The following is a 19,475-nucleotide window of genomic DNA, read 5'->3' on the forward strand; positions in this document are numbered from 1 at the left end:
TATGTTTCAAGAATATGCAAACTTTTCCAAATTAAGTCTGAAGGTATAAAACCTGTGCAAATATGTCTTTTTATACAGACCGTGGTTTTGCATATGTTTTACAAGATGTAGCCTTTTTCTTAAGAATGCCTTCAATTCCCTCACCACTCAGAATTAAGGGCAAAATTGACATGACCAACAGGACTTCTGAGTAACATGCATAAAGATTTCCCAGAGTGCAAGTAAGTTAAAATTGTTAGTAGAATTAAAAGATCAGATACTTATAGCTAATATGTTCGTTTTGTGTTGAATATCACAAGATACACTGCACACTGGGAAAAAAAAAATATTATATAAAAACAAGTATAACTTATATCAGAAAACATAATTAAAAATAACAATAGTTGGCAAGGCCAATTCTCATTATGACAAAGGCCGTACTTGCATCTGAGCTGTTACATGCCATGGACATCCTAATAAATTGAAGCACTTTTTCCAAATATAAGTCTTATTAAAAACATCTTCTCTAGTCCAATTCCCAGCAACACTGAGATCTTTGCACTAGAACAGGAAGAAAGTTGGGTCTTGTTCAGGAATTTAAACAATAATAAAGAGACTCCAACAGGGTTAGCAGAGTTTTTCAGCTTTGATTATGATGCATTGTCCTCTAAAACTGTATTCTTATTATTTATTTTTATATAAATTATAAAATTGAAATTGATAAATTCTTTCATGAAAAATTCATTGTATACTTGAGATGTGAATCACTTTTTGTACTATCCACTCACTCTTTGTTAGTTAACCATGTGGTATTTTTCCCTCGTTGGCTTTCTTTTCACAGTATAAAAAATTAAGAAATCAGACAGTGCATATAATATACCAACTGCCTAATCTGATGAAATTGGATATCAAAAAGGTTCAAAGCAATGGCCAGTTAGGCTCTGTAATTTTTAAGTGCATAGCTGCATTCTTATTCAGGAAGCTTTTAAGCAGAATACGTTATTATGATTATTTAAATTTGATTGTATAGCACTAGTTTTAAGTAGGAGTCAATGATGCCTGCTCATATACTCATCTGTCTAGAAAGACTCCGTTAAACATACAAGGTAACTTGGTACTTTTTTTGAAGGGTGGGGGTTTACTTTATCACTAAGGTGAGACCAAGCTCTTTCTGATTCTCCACTGACAAACGTAATAAATTCTTACTTGATTTTTAAAAAAATATTTGTAAAATGCTTCACCTGAAAAATGAAACTCAATTTGTACCATACAAATAACGCATAAAGGTCTGAAACACAAACTGAGTTTGTATGATCCCTTTTGGAGCCTTTGTAAAGCCAAAACAATACCTTGAAGACCTAAGAAATGTGCCATCTATTTAAAATAAAAAAAAACTTCATATGGCAACTGCTGTAGTTTTAATATAGCTGTTTTTCATCACATTGTGTGAATATAAGTAATATTAGAAACTACATGAATAAGTTACCTGGAGAAATCAATAAAGAAATTAATAATAACAATAATAATAATAATAATAATAATAATAATAATAATAATAATAAACATACAAAAGAAAAACACAATGTGCAAGTGTTAAGAAAAAGTAGGGGACAACTTTTCAGCTGTGTGCCTAAAAAGTTCCGTCAATACAACTCATGAGTAGATGGTAAAAGCTATTCAACTACATTTTGACTTAATACAAAAATAATGATCCAAGCTTGTGGTTTTTAGCTCTACTTCAAAATAGAACATAAAGTATCATCCCTGAGGAGTTTTCTTACTACTTATTGTACTACATATTTTATTAGCATTTGGCTATGTAAGACATAAAACAGGACTGTAGTAACAGGGATGTTTTTGGCAAAGGAGAAGCAAGTATACAAACACTGCTTCTAAACTGCCTCATTAGCTTGGGCTCAAGCTGATATGTCAAGCTCACCTCCCATTCCTGTTATCCATCATTCCACTGATTTACATTCTGGCATGAGTGGCAAGCAAGCTGCTCAGCTCACTGGATGGGCAAGCCTGGGCTGAATCATACTTGGTGAACTTCATCCCTACGGACATAGATAGGGATGGCACCCCACTGGTTTAAGCTTGGTTACCTTTCCTGATCTTCAGTTTTTGCTTTTGTTTTGTTTGTTTTTAAATGCAAAGACACAATCGCATGCTACCCTACGGTATTTTAAATATTGCTGGTACCTGTCCTACTGATTCTGCTTAGCTCCTAAACATATCAGGTTGATTTGCAGAAAAAAAGTGCTTCTCTACAGCCTTATAACTTTTCTTCCTACCTGACTGCCCACTAATAAGAAAATCCTGTATGACAAAAAAAAGAAAAAAAAATCTAGAAGCATACAAATCAGTGAGCACAAAGGAAAATCACCAAGGCAGGTATGCATGTCAGACAATTTGTAAAGTAGCTGACAAGTCTAAATACAGCCTTACCAAAATAAAAGATGAATTTAGGTAGTACAAGACACGGGTAAGCTAAATATTGAAGCTTTACTAGCATCGACCACATATGTTAATCCATACAGTTATTGAAGACTGTGCAGACAACTTCTGAAAATACTGAAGAGACATACCTCTTCTCATGATTTTTTTTTCTTTCTTTCTCCATGTCTCTGAGCCAGACTAATAATTAGAGTCTATGCGACTGTCTTTCCAGTAGCTGTTTTCTGTCCTGTCACTGTTTTCCTCTCTCTAAAGAGAGTCTCCATTTCCCTTTGAAGTTCTTGACTGCTGCCACACCTACAATACCAAAGGCAGATATTACCATGATGTACTAAACTAGAATGTGCCGGACTTAATAAACCCAATGATGGAATTTAGGGTTCTGTAAACAACAGCCTAGGAAGGAGCAGAGAAACCAGCAGTAGACTGCATTGCCCAACACAGCCATTGCAACCACAAGCTATAGCAAGTAACTAAAGATGAAGTCTCCCTCCAGATGATGAGGAAAGAAGCCTCCAAGTAGTCAGATCTGCTCCCCTGAGGCAGAAGGCCTACTCAGATCTCTGCACCTCAAACACATGAATCACTTCAAAGCACCTTTTCTGCGCTCTCTCTCACAGGCCAAGTCACTTATCCACCCCAGCAGACTCTCCCCAGGGCCTGTCATCACCCACCCGGTCCTTATGCACACCCTCTCCCAGACATGCTCTAGGCTTGCCCTGGGAGCACCCAGGAGGGCATTTTCAGTCCTCTGCCATCTCAGGGGCCTGGCCCCAGCCAACTCCACCTTCCTCAGCCGAGCACTGGCCACAGGTTCTGGGGCTTTCTGGTGGCCACTGCTTGGTGAGGGGCTGGCAGCCAGGTGGCCGCACCTGAGGAGAGGCACCAGGTGAGGAGAGGCTCGAGTTGCTGCCACACTGAAGGGACTAAGCACTAATGAAGCACAACGGGCCTGTTCATTTGCCAGCTAGAAGTGGTGTCTTGCTGGGGCATCAGCACCTCTTGAGCACTTGTTCCTGAGTCACTCCAGGCCTAGCCTGGCAACTCGTGCTTCTTTGAGATCGCAGGAGCTGAGCAAAACCCTACAAAACACGGAGCAGATGGGCACTCACGCTATTTATAACCAACAAAGCCTTAGTAACACGCGCCTGAAGGAAAAATCTGTCGGCGTGTGCGGTGAGGCCGCGCGGGCCACCCTCAGTGACAGTGCTCGGGGTGACGGAGGGGAGGCTGAAGGCACGGTTTCCTCAGGGCACGCCTCGCTCCTCACGCGGCCCCTCAGGCGCTGCCCCTCAGGGCTCTGCCCGCACCGCCCCCTCCCGCCTCCCGCCGCGCGGCTGTTAGTGCCGGCAGCGCCCCCTGCCGCCAGGCGGCGGCACTGGGTCAGGCGCCCGAAGTGGGCCGAGGGGCGGGGCCGCGGCGCCGAAGGGCGAAGGGGCGGGGCTCCCGCGGCCCCTCCCCTCCCTCCCTCTCTCCCTCCTCGCGTCGCGGCGCGGTGACGCGGGGCGTGTGCGCGTGACGTCGGCAGCGGCTCTCGTCCTGCTCCCGGGCTCGCCCTCGCCGCCCCTCGGCCCGCTCCGGCCCCGCCGCCGCCCGCTGCCGCCATGGCGAACGTGGCCGACACGAAGCTGTACGACATCCTGGGCGTGCCGCCCGGCGCCTCCGACAACGAGCTCAAGAAGGTGCGGCCGGGCCGGGCCGGGCGGCGCCGCCGGGCAGGGCCCCGGGTCTGAGGGAAGGCCCCGGGCTTGGGGGGGAGCGGGGCCTGCAGGCGGCGGGGCCCGGCCCGGCCGCGGCGCTGAGGCCTGGCGGGGGGGACCCGGGGCAGGGGCCCGGGCCGAGTAGGCCGCGGGTAGGCCCCGGGGGAGAGCAGCGGGGGAGGGGGGGAGGAGGAGGAGGAGAAGGAGGAGGGAGCGGGGCCCGGCCGGGCTCCCCGAGGCCCCGTCAGCTCCCTGCGGCCCGGCCCGGCCCCGCCAGGTCCTCGCGGCGCCGAGGGAGCCCCCGCTCGTCTCGCCCCCGCGGCGCCGCCTGCCCGCCCGCCCGCCTGCCTCCTGGGCGGCGCTCGCAGCCGGCGAGAGGCTCCTTGGGGGAGGAACGGGCATGCGGCAGCAGGTGGGGGCCGCTGCCATTGTCTGCCCCACGTGTAGGCCTCGGTGGGGTCTCGCTTTGCTCCCGGATCTGGTCGTTTTCAGGCTGCTGGCTGCAAGGTGAGGTAAAGAAAGGAGCGAGGAGAGAGCTTGGAGCCGGTTCATCGTTTACCGCATCCATTTCGCTCAGTGGTGCATAAACTTTTTTTTTCTTCCCCAAAAGAAATTAAGCGCCATTTACACGTGAGGGAGGATAACTAAGTAGGCAGTTTACTAGCAGTGACCTGCTTCTGCTGCTGGGTGGTGCTGGAATTAACAACTCCCCCGTCATGCATGTGCTAGCCCAGTTTGTGCAGGGATAGGCAGTTGCAGTGTTGAAATAGCGTTAGAGGTGGAAGGCATGCGGCAAGAAGCTCCTGAACACAATCAAGTAGATTTTTTTTCCTTGCTAAGTTCTCTTAAGGGTGTCTTGTCTCCTGTAAGCACAAAGAACTTGCAGCAGTCCTTCACTCAATAATCTGTATGGCTTAATGTTCGTTGCTATGTGTTATGCTTGTCTTGGCATGTAAAGTTTTGGGCTGCCCACAGCAGTGAGAAGTTCATCCATCTCTTATTGTCACAAAGAGGTCGTGTGGATTCTTTATTCGTGTAATATTTTAATGTAGATATAAAAGTATAGAAAAGGTAAAACTAATAAAATCCATAATAGCTTGATCAAAAGGGTCTGACAGAACACTGATGAGTTAAACTAATTTCTGTTGAAGCTATAGTATGGTGTTCATATAAGCCATGATTCTGGATCTGTTTCTGATAGATTAAATAGTGGTAGCTTGCTTTTGGGCCATGAGTAGTCTAAAGGATTGCTCTAAACCATGCTGCCATAAACAAAGGCATGACTTCTCTTTATATTTTTCAAGATCACCACACAAAAATCGTTTTTAGCTGAATAGATAACATTATGTAGGTTTTCAGTTTGGATGTTTTTTTTTTCTCGATTATACTGCTTAAAATATGGGGGAAATCCATTTTTGTTGCAGAATATTCAAGTCTGTGAAAGATTATGCTTTGTTACTGATAGTTAATTTGTACTATAAGACCTATGAATTTGTTCTTTACTATGTTTTAGAATGTTTGGCTTGTAACATTCATTTTCTGTATTGTTTTCATTACTTTCCTATCAAACTTTATTTCTTGGTTGCATGCGTAAGTACAGAATATTTCAAGGTAATCAGTAAACAGGTAACTGCAGATACAAAAAAGGATATTGATTTATCCCAAAATGAAAAGTTGGGATCTCTATAAAGCTTTGTGTGTAAAGCTCTGTTAGAGCTGTAGTTCTATGGAGTTTGTTTAGATGCTCAGTTCTACAGGAATAGAGCTATTAAAAAAAAAACACCTTTAAGAATTGGTGCATTTCAATTATTTGCAGTTGCATCGCTGTAGCAGATTTTATTAATATGTATAATACAAAAAAAAAAACAAAAACATTTGTTTTATTAACAATCAGGGGACAGATATTGGGGAATGTTTTGGTGGAGTGGAGAAAGAGTTGCAGTTCTTACTGTCAGAAGCTCGAATTGTAGAAGACCTGTTATTTGCTTTTATCTCTAAGGTAAAAAAAACAGAAGTACTGCTGTAGAAAGTCATGGTCCTGAGAATCAAAGCGCTGGTCAAAAAAAGCATACTGAAAAATCTTTCCTGGAAATTTGGCTGTACTTACTCCTCCTACTATTTTGGAACGATGAAATTAAATAAAAACAGTGATCTGTACATTCTGCACTTGTAACTCATACGCTTATTTCAATGTGAGCTGAAACTTTCCATTATTGATAGGTAAGGAAGAATAAAATAATTGTTGTGGGGATTGACTGATAGACTGTTGGATGAGAAGCTGAGGCAGCCATTTTGTTGTCTTGCTGTGAGTGAGGTGAGAGATGAATAGGTTGAAACTTAGGTTGTTGTGGATTTTGAGGGGGATCTGTAGAGTACGTCGTTTTAATGAAGCACATCTTCCAGTGTAGCTCTTCGTGCAAGTTAATGAAGATAAGCAGGAAAACTAGTTCTTGCTATTATGTGCTGTAGTTGTGTTTAAATCCAGGACTGAGTAGTTAATTGCGTATAGTAAAGTCAGAATTTTTAATGTACGATTTCAATGTGTGAGTCACTTCAAAACACTCATTTATTTTTTTACTTTATTAGGGTTTTCTTTCTTACTGAAGATGCTACTTGAATTTCTCAGAAAAGAATAGATTACTCAAGACTGAAACTAATTTTGTACCTCTTTCAACTAGGCATACAGAAAGCTGGCTAAGGAGTACCATCCTGATAAGAATCCAAATGCAGGTGACAAAGTAAGGCTTCTTTTTAAACTATTGAAGTTTGCTATTACAGTAGCATCTAAGGGACTGAATAGAAGTTTTGGGGGCTGGGTATTGCAGGTTGTTCAAAAAATATAAGAAATGTGTGAGGGAAGTGTGTCTTGTCTACTTCTTCCCAATCTCCCCATGTACCTCATGACAAAACGCACCAGTTAAGTGAGTCAGATTGGTTGAGAAGGTAATGCTGAAGGGAGAATTGCTGCTTTTCATCTGCCAAGATGATGTCAGCTGTCACTGGCATCTATACAGGTATTTCAAAAAGATGGACAGCCCGCTTTCCAGTTCTTTCCAACAAGTATGCTAATATGTGGAAAAATGTACGTGTGGAGAGACTTAAAACTGCAGCATAAAACACATCATATATGTGGGAAGGTCGTATTAGATATATTGTACTAATTGCAGCTAAAAAATGTTAATTAAATTTACTCAGTTGATTCTAACAGAACTGAAGTTCTAATGGTTGTTTAGAACTCAGCAGGGATGACTACGAAAAGATTTTGTTTTGTAGACAAACATGTTAATATGCATTTTAATAAGTTGCTCAAGTGTGAGCCTGTTTTAAGTGCCTAACAAGTCTTGCGGTCTTTGCCAATAGTGTATAACTGTGTTCTTGCCTGGTGGCTACTTCAGTATTGTGTACCTGTTTTTTTTCCTGTTTGTACAAATACTGTCTTATGCTAGGAATAATAAAGAGCATGTCAGTGGCTATTTGCAATAAAATGTAATTTGCTTATGGTAAAGCAAGAGGTAATACAACTATGCCCAAATTTGCCTTCCTTTCCCTTAATATAAAGGGGGTGAAAAATTGTTCTGTTGTGTGCCACCTTTATCAGGTGTTTGTGCTGGGCAAGAAGCAATAGTAAAATGCTCCTTTGAAGTAACAAATTACCATGCACTGATTTGACTCTGTCCCTCTTCTAGTTCAAAGAAATAAGCTTTGCCTATGAAGTATTGTCAAATCCAGAGAAACGTGAGTTATATGATAGATATGGAGAACAGGGCCTTCGAGAAGGTAGCGGTGGAAGCAGTGGAATGGACGATATTTTCTCCCACATCTTTGGTGGTGGATTGTTCAATTTCATGGGCGGTCAGAGTAGAAGTCGTAATGGTAGAAGAAGAGGAGAAGATATGATGCACCCGCTCAAGTAAGTATCTTGATGCTGCAATTCATATTCACTTTCAAGTTTTCCTGATTGGTACTCTAGTTTATGTTCTTGGTATGCTCCTCAGGTAAGATTCTGCAGTCTGTACCTACTTTTCAGACCTGCAAGTCACATGTAGTCCGGAAAGCCAAACTCAAGTTATCTTGAGTTACTTTTAATGTTTGGTTGATCTTGTATCTGATACTTTGATTTGCCTGGTTATTAGCCTGTAAATACTTGACACTTTTTTCATGGTATTGCTCTTCAATTATGTTTGGAAGTTGTAATCTGAAATTGCATTAAACAGACATACGTTGCTTAATTGCTGGATTCTTGCAGAGGCACTAAGTCTCTTGAAAGACTTGCATTCATAGCTTACTAGCTGGAAGTGCAAACTACATAACTAATGGAAGAGTCTTAAAAAAAAAAAAGCTTGAATAGAATATCTAACTGTTTTGTACGTCTTTGCTTGCAGTCATGACTGGCTTTTTACTTGCTGAGTGGCTCCTTTCTAATTTCTAAAAGTAAAGCTGCATCTTTTCTGTGTTTGGCAAACCATGCTTAAAGTCTGTTTACTTTTATATGTTGCTTAGGTTAGTAGCTAATACTGTGCATTATATTACTAATGAGCTTTGGTTTCGTTATTTGTAAACACTGATGCCAGGCAACCTTTTATAGCTCAAAGTACATTGGAATTCCTGTCCACTAACTTGAATCCTTTTAGGAGAAGCACTGTTCATAAATGTCTATCAATATATGAAGGTTATTGGAGCTCACTAGTGTATTTAAGAGCTGGGGGGGGAAAGAGTGTGAACAAATTTAAAGAATTAAATAGCCTTTGGGGACATGTCGTCGTCATCCCCCCCCCTCCCCCCCAAACCCCCCAAGTATGTTATGCTTTCCAGTGAAAAGCTCAATACAGTAGTAAATATTCTGTATATATTCTTATGTGTGCTATACATACCATCAGGACAGTCTAGAGAGAGGTTCTTTTTTTACTTCCTTGGTAGAACTTGGAAAAAAAAAAATAATCAGATGTGACTGTAATGAAACGAAATACTATGTTGGCTTGTTTCCTATTGAGAGAACAAACTAATCTGGTTTTGATTCTGCTGATTATATTGCAGCTTTTCTCTAAATTATATTTGGGATTATGTTTCTGTTTTCGTGTGTGCTGAACAGTTTTCAATGATTCCTTGTGAAAGCTAAAGTGATGCTTTCAAGACTCTTATTTTAATAGCATATTTAGTCTTTTTATGAAGAACTGTTTTTCTGTAACTTGTCCTGGGCAAGTATTTTAATTTTGTGGGGAAAGTAAGTGGTTAAATGATAACCCAGGAGAAAATGTTTTATTTTGCAGAGTTTCTTTAGAAGATCTCTATAATGGAAAGACCACTAAACTACAACTTAGCAAGAATGTCCTTTGTAGTGCATGTAATGGGTAAGTTTGGTTATACTTTTGGGTTCTCTGGTTGCTTTGTTGACATACAATGTAATGAAGCATATCTTGTGTCAGATTTCTATCAGTATTTAACTTAGTGGAGTCTGCTCTCGCATTAGAAAACTGTTGAACTTGAATTGTACTGTTGATGGAATTGGAATTATTCAAGGGATTTGGGGGGGGGGGTGACTAATCATCAGTGTAATTAGGCATATTAACCTACTGCTGTAGATGTTGTCATCTTTCCAAAAAGATTGCTTTTCATGCAACTGGTGTTTTCTATTCTAGTCAGGGAGGGAAGGCTGGAGCTGTTCAAAAATGTAATGCTTGCCGGGGTAGAGGTGTACGTATCATGATCAGACAGCTGGCTCCTGGAATGGTTCAGCAGATGCAGTCTGTATGCTCTGACTGCAACGGAGAAGGTAAGCCAGCTGTTCTGTATTCCTAAATATGTTTGCTTGGATGTAAGTATTTATCTTGACTATTAGGAAGAACTGCTCCATAATTTATATCATATAACAATTTTTGTCTCATCCAGGAGAATTTTGCTCCCATCTAGTCAATTGTGTTTCAGTCTGGTCCCAATATGGAGAAGTCATCCTACTTGTGACACGAATGTTACTTGCTACTATTATTCTTCCATTAAAGACCAAGATTTTGGTTTTTTAGAAGTGTTCTTGATGGAGGGATTTTTTTTTGATTTCTCCTATTATCCAAGGACAGATATAGGTTAAAAAACAGAAACCTACATTTTTAGAAGTTAAATTCAAGTTTGTAAGATAGGAATTTGTTGAATCTGTTGTGTTTGGGAGAACAAGATCAGCACATGCTCTGTACTTCATGTGATTTCTATTTGGATCATCTGCAATTTTCACAGTAGTAATGCTACCGTGTAGATTTTACTCTGGACAATACCTGCAAATTACAAAGCTGTGTTTTGTAGCAAGTAAAAATATTTCACAAATGATGTTTTTGAATATAGTTTTCACAATTCAAATACGTAGTTTCAGCTGCATCATAATGTTGTGCTTTGTTTCACAGAAAGGTGTGGTTTAAGCTGGAAAATTTTGTCTTAAGCCAAGTGCATCCACTTGTAGCTCTTAAAGTAGTACTGTAAATAAGCACTAAAAATTGTAGAGTGTATGACCAAATAGTGATTTTTTTCTGTACAAAGACGATAGCTTACTTGGAAAACTAAAGACCAAGTAGAAGAGAAGTTAAGGTGTGTTGGATAATTATCATTAAGCTTGCTGGAAAAAGTAAATGCCTTGGCAGAGGTGACAGTGTGAAAAACTGTTCACTTTTGGAGTAGTATAAAAGTGAAATTCCATATATGTCGGAAGACCCTAGATCCATTCTGGAGGAGAATCTATGTATTTCCCTTATATGCAGTTGATTTGACCAGCTGTCTTTGCCCCCTTTTTGTGTGTAAGTCTTCAGATTTACTAGCTGCATTTATGTAATACGTCAGTGTTGTGGTAATATACTGCAATATGTGGCTCTCCCAGTAATCCTTTTTTCACTGTTGTTAATAGAAGTGGAACTAAGCTTCCTAAATTCAGTAAAGTAGTCTGAAATTTGTGTTCTAACTTTTAAGGGAGGGGGGGCACTTCTGTTCAGTTTTAGCTTCATCCTTTCTTTTATAGTGGGCATCCTCCAGCATAACAAAGAATGGAATTCAGACTTTATTTTAAAGAGAAGTTGAGTGGTAAGGCTACTGGAATTGAACTTGGACTTAAAGACAGGTAGAAATTGTAGACAAAAGTCTTGTTTTGCCTTTCTTCTCCAGAGCACATTCACTTTTCAAAATCCTTGATAAGACAGCTTGGAAGCTTATGTGTATCTTTGTATTCCCTTTTTTGTTTTTCCTTCCTCTTTTCCCAGCCAGGATAAGTTGAGCCTGCCTCTCTTCTTGTGAGGAATGCTTAAAGCGACATTGAAATAACCAGTTCTCTTGCATGCATTCTTCAGCTTACTTTAAAATTAGTGTGTTTTTCTTCAGAGTTGTATGCAACTATGTGGAAATCTCTGAACTCCAAATTTGTATCCTTAGGTGAAGTAATTAATGAAAAAGACCGCTGTAAAAAATGTGAAGGGAAGAAGGTGATCAAAGAGGTAAAAATACTTGAAGTTCATGTAGACAAAGGCATGAAACATGGGCAACGAATTACATTCAGTGGAGAAGCAGATCAGGCTCCAGGTGTGGAACCAGGTGATATTGTCCTCTTACTCCAAGAAAAGGAGAATGAGGTAATACTTTACAGTTTATATATTAAATGCCTTTTGTTCTAGTCTTTCAATATTTAAGTGATACGGATGGCATTTCATTTTAAAGTAAATCATGTTGTTGCACCTCTGGGAGAGATGGGAAATAGCTTTTAATAGATCTATAGCAAGTAATGTGGCTTTATTTGTGAGCCAGAAAAAAATTCTGCAAGACTGCAAGTCTTAGCCAGAGGACATGCAGATTCTGGTGCTTCCTCATGCTGATAAATTGTAGCTTTCTCAGAATGACTTTGCTAGACATAGGCACAGTGAAGAGCCATTTGATATTTCAAACTGAATCTTCTTTGCTTGTGACATTAACAATGTTAAGTGTTGCTTTTATTAGTCTTTTGAGACATGTCAGGGAACTCCTATTAGACATCACAGATGGTGCTTTCTGTCTTATACTGGATCTGGAAATACAATGCCAATATTAACAGATCATTTAACAAAACACTAAGAAACAACAGTAGTTTATGCTAGGTTGTTAAAGCTTTATATTAATATTCTGGAGTATATATGTGCTTTTGAATTAAATATTGCATATGAATCTTTTTTTCTATGTTAAACCTTCTCTTAGGGCAAATTTGGGGTGACTTTTTGAACACTTATTTCAAAAGCAAGCTATTACTATGAAGGAATAAGGGTGCATTTTACTCTGGGGGAAGAAACTGTCGAATGGAATGGTGGTATAAAAATCAAAACAGTCTGTCTCAAAGAATAGCATTGGGTACAGATTTAAGTTCTTGTCACCTATAGGATATCTTGGTTATCTGAAGATTAGGTACTGTGTAAACTTTTCACTGTGTTGAGGATCGCTGCTTTGTCAAAATCAGTTCCGTAAAGCTCCTTACACTTCTACTCCTGTGATACTGGATGAAACATGGAATCTCGGTTGTTTTTCCCTTTTTTGGACCAAAAAGGGAGAAACAGTCTGTAAGCATTCAAAACAGATAACAGCATCAAATTCCAGATGGCAGATGACGCTTCTGTCTTAGTCTTCTAATGAACTACATCTGGCTTTACAGTATTAACCATTCTGAAAAATACTGTACCTTGTGTCCTACTGAGTAAAACTAGACTGATACTCAGTCAAGCTTCTAATGTTCTTAAAATCTTTCTTGAAGTGGGAAGGCGATGAAAGCAATGTTTTTGGAGGTCTGCCAGTAGAGAAAGCTTAATATATTCTGAATAAGAATCCAAAGTGGTATGGTTTAAAGATCTCTTAAAGACAGCTCCGGATCAAAACTTGCCCTATAGGTAGTTAGGAGAAGCAGGTATGTGCAACTATTGCTTAAGTGCTGAGAAACAAAAATGTGTTGTTGTGACCTGATGTAGGGGGAGTAGTGTCAGACAGCCATAAGCTTTGTTTGTAGGTTGGTTGGGTGGAAGACCTTGGTATAAGGAAGCACTACTGGTATACAAGCTGTCTTTGTCTAATTTGCACCTTCCGTCATATTATGTACTGTAGTTGGCATTATCTTAGATGACATTTTCATAAGGTAAAAACTTTCCAAGTGTGTTAAGTTAGCTGATGTTAATAAGACTGCATCCTAAATAAGTCTTGTGAAGGTACAATTTTAGTGCTACAAAAGATCCCTCATATTTCTGTTTTCAGGTGTTCCAGCGGGATGGAAATGACTTGCATATGACGCACAAGATAGGACTGGTTGAAGCACTGTGTGGATTTCAGTTCACATTTAAGCACCTTGATGGGCGTCAAATTGTGGTTAAATATCCTCCTGGAAAAGTAATTGAACCAGGTAAGCCTGACCAGATAAGAACTCCTTTACCGTGCTTTTGTGGTTCTTAAATACTTTAAACACTTAATTCTGTTCTTGTTCTCTTGTTACCTGAACCCAGGCTAGAGAAATGAAGAGAATTTGATAGTGTGAGACTTATTCTGAAGTAGCGCTCTACAGATTACTTCTTTGAATTACAGGTTGTGTTCGTGTAGTCAGAGGTGAAGGAATGCCACAGTATCGCAATCCTTTTGAGAAGGGGGATCTTTACATTAAATTTGACGTTCAGTTTCCTGAAAATAACTGGATTAGCCCAGAAAAGCTTTCAGTAAGTAGTCTTTCAAGCATAAACTTGGTGGTCTTATTGGACAGCTTATGCAAAGTGCTTGTGTTGTAGCCCCTGTACTTGTTTTCCAGTGCTTAAATTTGGATAGAAGTACAATTAAATCGTTCCATTAATATTGTTTGTAGGCAACACGTAACTTGAAAATACCCATTCAAGTGTAAGTTTCTGGAACCCATTTTTAAAAGCTAAGTGGATATTGGGCAGATGAGAGCAGGAGGAATTACCTTTCTGCTACTGTGTGATAAGCTTTCAGAGTGCAGCTGTGTTTACTGATTGCACTCTGATTGACAACATGTGGAGCTGTTATGTCTTTTTTTTTAAGAGATGTCTTCCAGTTGATACAAATGCTCTTAAATGACTATGCACTTGGAAGGCTGACACCAGCTTAGTCTTGTAAACCAAACCTGCTCTGAGAAGGAGTTTTGAATTTGTGAGGAACTATTCATTTTATTTGGAAGCTGCAGATGCAGTACTGAATGCACTTCTTTTTTTGGGGCAGGAACTTGAAGATCTTCTGCCAGCTAGACCAGAATTTCCCAATGTAATTGGTGATGCAGAAGAGGTAGATCTTCAGGAATTTGATACCACTCGTGGTTCAGGTGGTGGCCAGAGACGTGAAGCTTATAACGATAGTTCTGATGAAGAAAGCAGCCATCATGGACCTGGGGTACAGTGTGCCCATCAGTAAACATTTGTCTAAAAAGTTGCACAAGGATTTTCTTTCAAATTTTGCCTGACTTGTTTTCAACAATCCAACTGGATTGTATAAGTAATCCAGATGAACCAATGGACATCTATTGCTGTATGTGTAACTTTTAAATTGGTCTATAGTATCTACAGAGTGTAATTTAAACTAACCACAAAGCTTACATCTTCATTTTGACTGTGTAGCAGAATAAAGCACTTGAAAGGAAGACGAGACTCCTTTTCACATGGGTTTTAAGTTTGTCCTCGTATCTGTGCTTGATTTTTACCAGTTTTGTGTAGATCTTAGGTTTCATATTTTAAATTCGACTTCTACATTGTAAAGTTTGTGTACAATTTGTCCTGAGGCTTGGTATTTGGCTGCACCTGCATAAGCTGCTACAAGTAGAATAAAGAATTTCATAGCCTGTATCTATCATCTAGATGCATGGTAAATGGGCTTTGCACATAATGGGTTTAGAGCTGACTGGGAACAATGGAAGACTAAATTAGAAGTGGTTGTAAGTTTTTTCTACCATCTTGTGAACGGTTTCTGAAATAAATAAAAGCAGTTGGTGTATAATATATTTCTTTTGCCTTGTAACTTTTACTTTTCTAGTGGCTTTAACTGTTCTGTGTACCAACTGACTCTGAGGTGGACATCTTACAGGGAGGCTGAAGCTGCTTTAAGACCAGGTTGTAGTTAAATAGGAATTGTGTGCTGAGTAGAAGAGTCTTCTCTTGAAATGAGGTTATGACTAAATGAGCATAGGGGAGGCCACAGCCATGTCCCCTTTGTATGAAGAAAATAAGAGGGTTTGAGTGCAATCAAAAAATGTCAAAACCTCTTAAATTAAGATGATTAAATCCCACAATAACAGTATCTTATAAAAATGAATGTGATGCCTGGCAACGTAGGGTTGCATTAACATAGTTTGTAAAGAGATTGAGATTAGCATTGTACTTGACGAAGTGTTTTGACCTCAAAGCATACTAAATGTAGCTGGGTTTGTTACTTGTTCAGCAGCTTCCATTTTTTTTGTTTTAACTGTTAAGGTCTTGAGTTTCCCAGCTGCAGTCCTGTTCCATTTTGTATACTTTTAAAATCAAAAGTCCAAAAAAATCTTAAGTAATTATCAGGTACAGCTATGTTATTTCCTTACAGTATTACGGAACAGTGTGTGAGTTGCTGTTAGCCACTTTTATAGTGTAGTTCCTTTCCCTCTTGAGTAGAGGAAGTTGAAAGATACCCCTAATTTTCTTTACAAAGCTGAAGGGTAATTTAAATGTCAACAGTTATCCAAGCAACTATTAACCAGTGAGATTAGAGGGACTCACTCCAAGATTTTTCCATGCACTTTGGTAGGCATTGGCATGTTGCTGAATATCCTTGTCATAGATTCTAAAACTGGAGAATAGAATGCTGTTTGACCTGTATTTCAGAATTGATTTTTACTGTGGCAGTCTCATCTAGTGAATCTTTGCTTATTTTTACTTACCAAAACTTCAAGTTGATTTTACATGAATCCATGGTTACATGGTGATCCTTCTCCTGGATTGTTTTGCCAAGAAGTCAATCAACTTAAGTTGTGGTGTTTAATAATTAACACACTTGTCTTCTGGTCTTACGTAGTAGTTTTCATTTTTTTTCCTTGGTAAGCGGTGTATGTATGCTAAACTTGTATCTTCTGATCTTCAAATTGTTGATTTGTTTTGGGAGGGGTTGGTGGTAGAGGAGGGGATTCATGGTAACTTTAGTAGCAGCATACTGAACTGAGTGGTGAGGGAATGTAGAGTTCATCGCTGTAGTATGAGTTAGTCAAGTTCGGTTTGTGTTCATTTAGGCTTCTGACAGCAGCATCTTTATGTGGTGGCTTTTTCAGAATTGCCTTTATTCTATGCATCCTCTTCTCTACTAAGCGGGTGCCCCTCTACTAAATTGTAGTGTAGTAAAAACTATATATAAATTTAACATCTATACTGCCTCGGTTCCAACATTAAAGTTGGAAGTAATATACTACTACAGTAACTAATGCTTTTTAGTTTACAGCTAAACTTCATTGTTTTACTACAGCTACTAGTACTTTAACTAGGTCAATGTGGTTGTCCTATGAAAAATAAACATTAGTGTTGTCTAATAAACAGCTTCAACTAGAGCACTTAGTTCAGAGGCAGTACTGTAGAGGAATGAGTATTCCCTGTGCTGGCAGAAGAAAATGCGATCACCAGAACTGTAGTAAAACCACTTTTAATATTCTTTTCATGTCTTCATATTGGTATCAAAAAGCTGAGAGAATAAAAAATGAGGTCTAGTCTACTTTATTTCAGGACAAGCTTAGTTGCACATGTACAGCAACTAAAATTGACCTAAATTGACTTTTATGGAAAGTCATATTTTTCCTCTTGAATGTGCTTAATTTGCCAAAGTGTTCGCAGGTGAATATTTATTGATAAGCTGCTGCCAGTGGTGTGATTCTTGTCACCAAAAAAAAAAAATAATGTAGCTTTGTTCTGCTGAAGATCTGTTTGCAAAGAAATTAAAAAGTACTCAGTGGAGCACGAATTACTGCTGTTTGGGGAAAAAAGTATGTCAGACTTAATATTTTAGAAGCCTTAGAAATTTCTGCATATTTAAGTAGGTAGTTGAACATCAGGATTTTTTTGTTACTAACCCTTTTTTAGCTATAGCCTTCCTGTATAGTCTCAGGCTAATGGAAGTATGAAGTTAAAACAATTGGTATAAAGGAGGTAAGAACAGAGTGATAGAAGCTTCCTAGCTTGGTCATACAAGAGTGACTTCAGTTGATTGAAAAGCTCTGCTTTGTTAGTGTATCTTGTGAATTTGCCTTGTTAGAGGGCCTGGAAATGCTTCCCCAGCTCTTGAAGTTCGCTTTGTGACTAAAAGGCTATTAAATTTAAAAACTCCAATACTTTAACAGCGCAGGCTGGATGAAACAATAAGCTATTTTGGTATTATCACTACCTCCATACCTAAACCCCAGCAAGGTCCACAACAAGGGTGTGTTGACCTGTTTTTCAAAGCCATACCTAACCCTATACTGGCTCCAAAAATTGTGAAATACTGCAATTATAAGTTTGGGTTCCAGTATTTGCTTTGTAATTTCATATACGTTAGTGTAGTACAGGAGTGAATAGTTAAATTATTCATGTTGAAATATCCATTTGTCTTCAATAACCAGAAGCTGATACCATGGTGATGTGATGCTCATCAATTTAAGTTAAAATTGATGTTAATTAAGATAAAACTTAATTACTCACAACTAAGTTTTCATTAATGACTTAAAGTGAAGACATGCTATAGATTTCTCCATGTGTAATTTGAATGAAAGGCTTATTCATCCATTTTCTGGCTACCAAATGAGAGCAGGTGTATTTTTTAATAATCCAGGTTTAAACATGTATTTTAACTTCATGTTCTTTATTATTGTCTTCCATGTCCTAGAAACCTTTCTCTTTTTCCTTAGTTGAAATATCTGATCATGGTTGCAGTAAGCGTGTGTGGTTTTACTCATGTGGACAGCTGAGCTCCACCACAACCATTCTCTCACTCCCCCTCTTCAAAGATGAAGGAGGAGAAAATACGATGAAAAGGGCTCAAGGGTTGGGATAAGGACAGGGACATCGCACAGTAATTATTGTGACGGGCAAAACAGACTCAGCATAGGGAGATAGTAAGATTTATTGCCTATTACTAACAAGCTAGAGAAGTGAGAAACAAAGGAAAGAAACCAAAAGCACCTTCCCCCCCTCCCCCTTCTTCCACCTCCTCCCCCTGAACAGTGCAGGGGAATGGGGGTTATGATCAGTCTATAGCGCTGCTTCTCCACTGCTCCTTTGCGGTCACTCTCATCCCCTGTGCTGTGGGGTCCCTCCCATGGGATGCAGTCCTTGCTGAATGGATCGGGAGTGGGCTGCCCACAGGCAGCAGCTCTTCAGGAACTGCTCCAGATATGGGTCTGTACTATGGGGTCCATCTCTCAGGAGCAAACTGCTCCAACCTGGGTCCCCCACAGGCAGCTGCACCTGCCAGGTCAGCTGCTCCTGCGTGGGCTCCTCTCCATGGGCTACAGGTCTGGCCTGGAAACTGTTCCGGCAGGGGTTTTCCACAGCCTGCAGTCTCTGTTGGTGCAGGTCCACCTGCTCCACCGTGGTCTCATCCACCGGCTGCAGCGTGGAACCCTGCTCCACCGTGGTACTCCATGGGCTGCAGGGGGACTGCCTGCTTCACCACAGGCCACAGGGGACTTCTGCTCCGGTGCCTGGAGCACCTCTCCCCCTCCTCCTTCCCTGACCTTGGGGCCTGCAAGGCTGTTCCTCACTCCTCTCACTCCCCCAGCTGCTGTGTGGTACAGCATTTTTTTCCTCGCTGTCTTGAATATGCTCTCACAGAGGTGCAAAACAACATCACTTATTGGCTCAGCTCTGGTCAGCAGTGGGGCCCTTACCTAAAATGGGGCAGCTTCTAGATTCTTTTCACAGAAGCCACCCCATGGGCCCCTGCTACCAAAACCTTGCCCCGTTAAACCCACTACAAAGTGAAGTACTGAAGTACGGGGTAGAAGTTCGTTTCCATGAACTAAAAGAACTGTTAGAAGCTGGTCTTTATTTAAGTTTTCAAAGTACATTTCTTCCATACCATCTTTTATCACAGTGAAAACACTTTAACTGAAATCACTACTGGCAGAGTAAAAGCCAAGAGCATCCTCAAGTTCTAGAAATATTTAAGCAGTAACTGTGGTACTGGCCTGGTGAAGAGATGTTAAATGTCTTTCTTTTCAGTTACTCAGAAAAATATATTAATAGAAAAAAGGTGTTTCAGAGGAAAGCTGAGTTACCATGATCTTACATTAGATCATAGCACAAGACTTGAGAATTGTTTGTGTCAAATTTGCAAATATCACCACCCAACTGAAATTACATGGTTTTATTCAGG

At 40.2% G+C, this 19,475-nt stretch overlaps 1 protein-coding gene and 1 long non-coding RNA gene across 3 annotated transcripts; one reads left to right on the plus strand and one right to left on the minus strand.

Moving 5' to 3' along the window:
- Positions 1-264: 264 nt before the first annotated feature.
- Positions 265-3,821, minus strand: LOC308176797. The gene is made up of 3 exons (XR_013938630.1): positions 3,549-3,821; positions 2,568-2,733; positions 265-311 (listed from the first exon to the last, which is right to left on the minus strand). It is a non-coding gene; the product is annotated as an uncharacterized lncRNA (long non-coding RNA).
- A 102-nt stretch (positions 3,822-3,923) lies between these two features.
- DNAJA2 (DnaJ heat shock protein family (Hsp40) member A2) lies at positions 3,924-15,108 on the plus strand. 2 transcript variants are annotated; one of them, XM_080552952.1, is made up of 9 exons: positions 3,924-4,118; positions 6,815-6,874; positions 7,823-8,046; positions 9,404-9,484; positions 9,773-9,906; positions 11,538-11,734; positions 13,368-13,512; positions 13,692-13,819; positions 14,337-15,108. In XM_080552952.1, the coding sequence occupies exons 1-9, from the start codon at positions 4,041-4,043 to the stop codon at positions 14,523-14,525; spliced, it is 1,236 nt and encodes a 411-aa protein (XP_080409078.1). In that variant the 5' UTR covers positions 3,924-4,040; the 3' UTR covers positions 14,526-15,108. The 2 variants fall into 2 exon arrangements, with proteins under 2 accessions (XP_080409078.1, XP_080409079.1); XM_080552953.1 differs by lacking the exon at positions 3,924-4,118 and adding an exon at positions 4,707-4,953.
- Positions 15,109-19,475: the final 4,367 nt, after the last annotated feature.

This window comes from Anser brachyrhynchus, assembly GCF_964034855.1.
Source record: "Anser brachyrhynchus genome assembly, chromosome: 12".
Classification (NCBI taxonomy): domain Eukaryota; kingdom Metazoa; phylum Chordata; class Aves; order Anseriformes; family Anatidae; genus Anser; species Anser brachyrhynchus.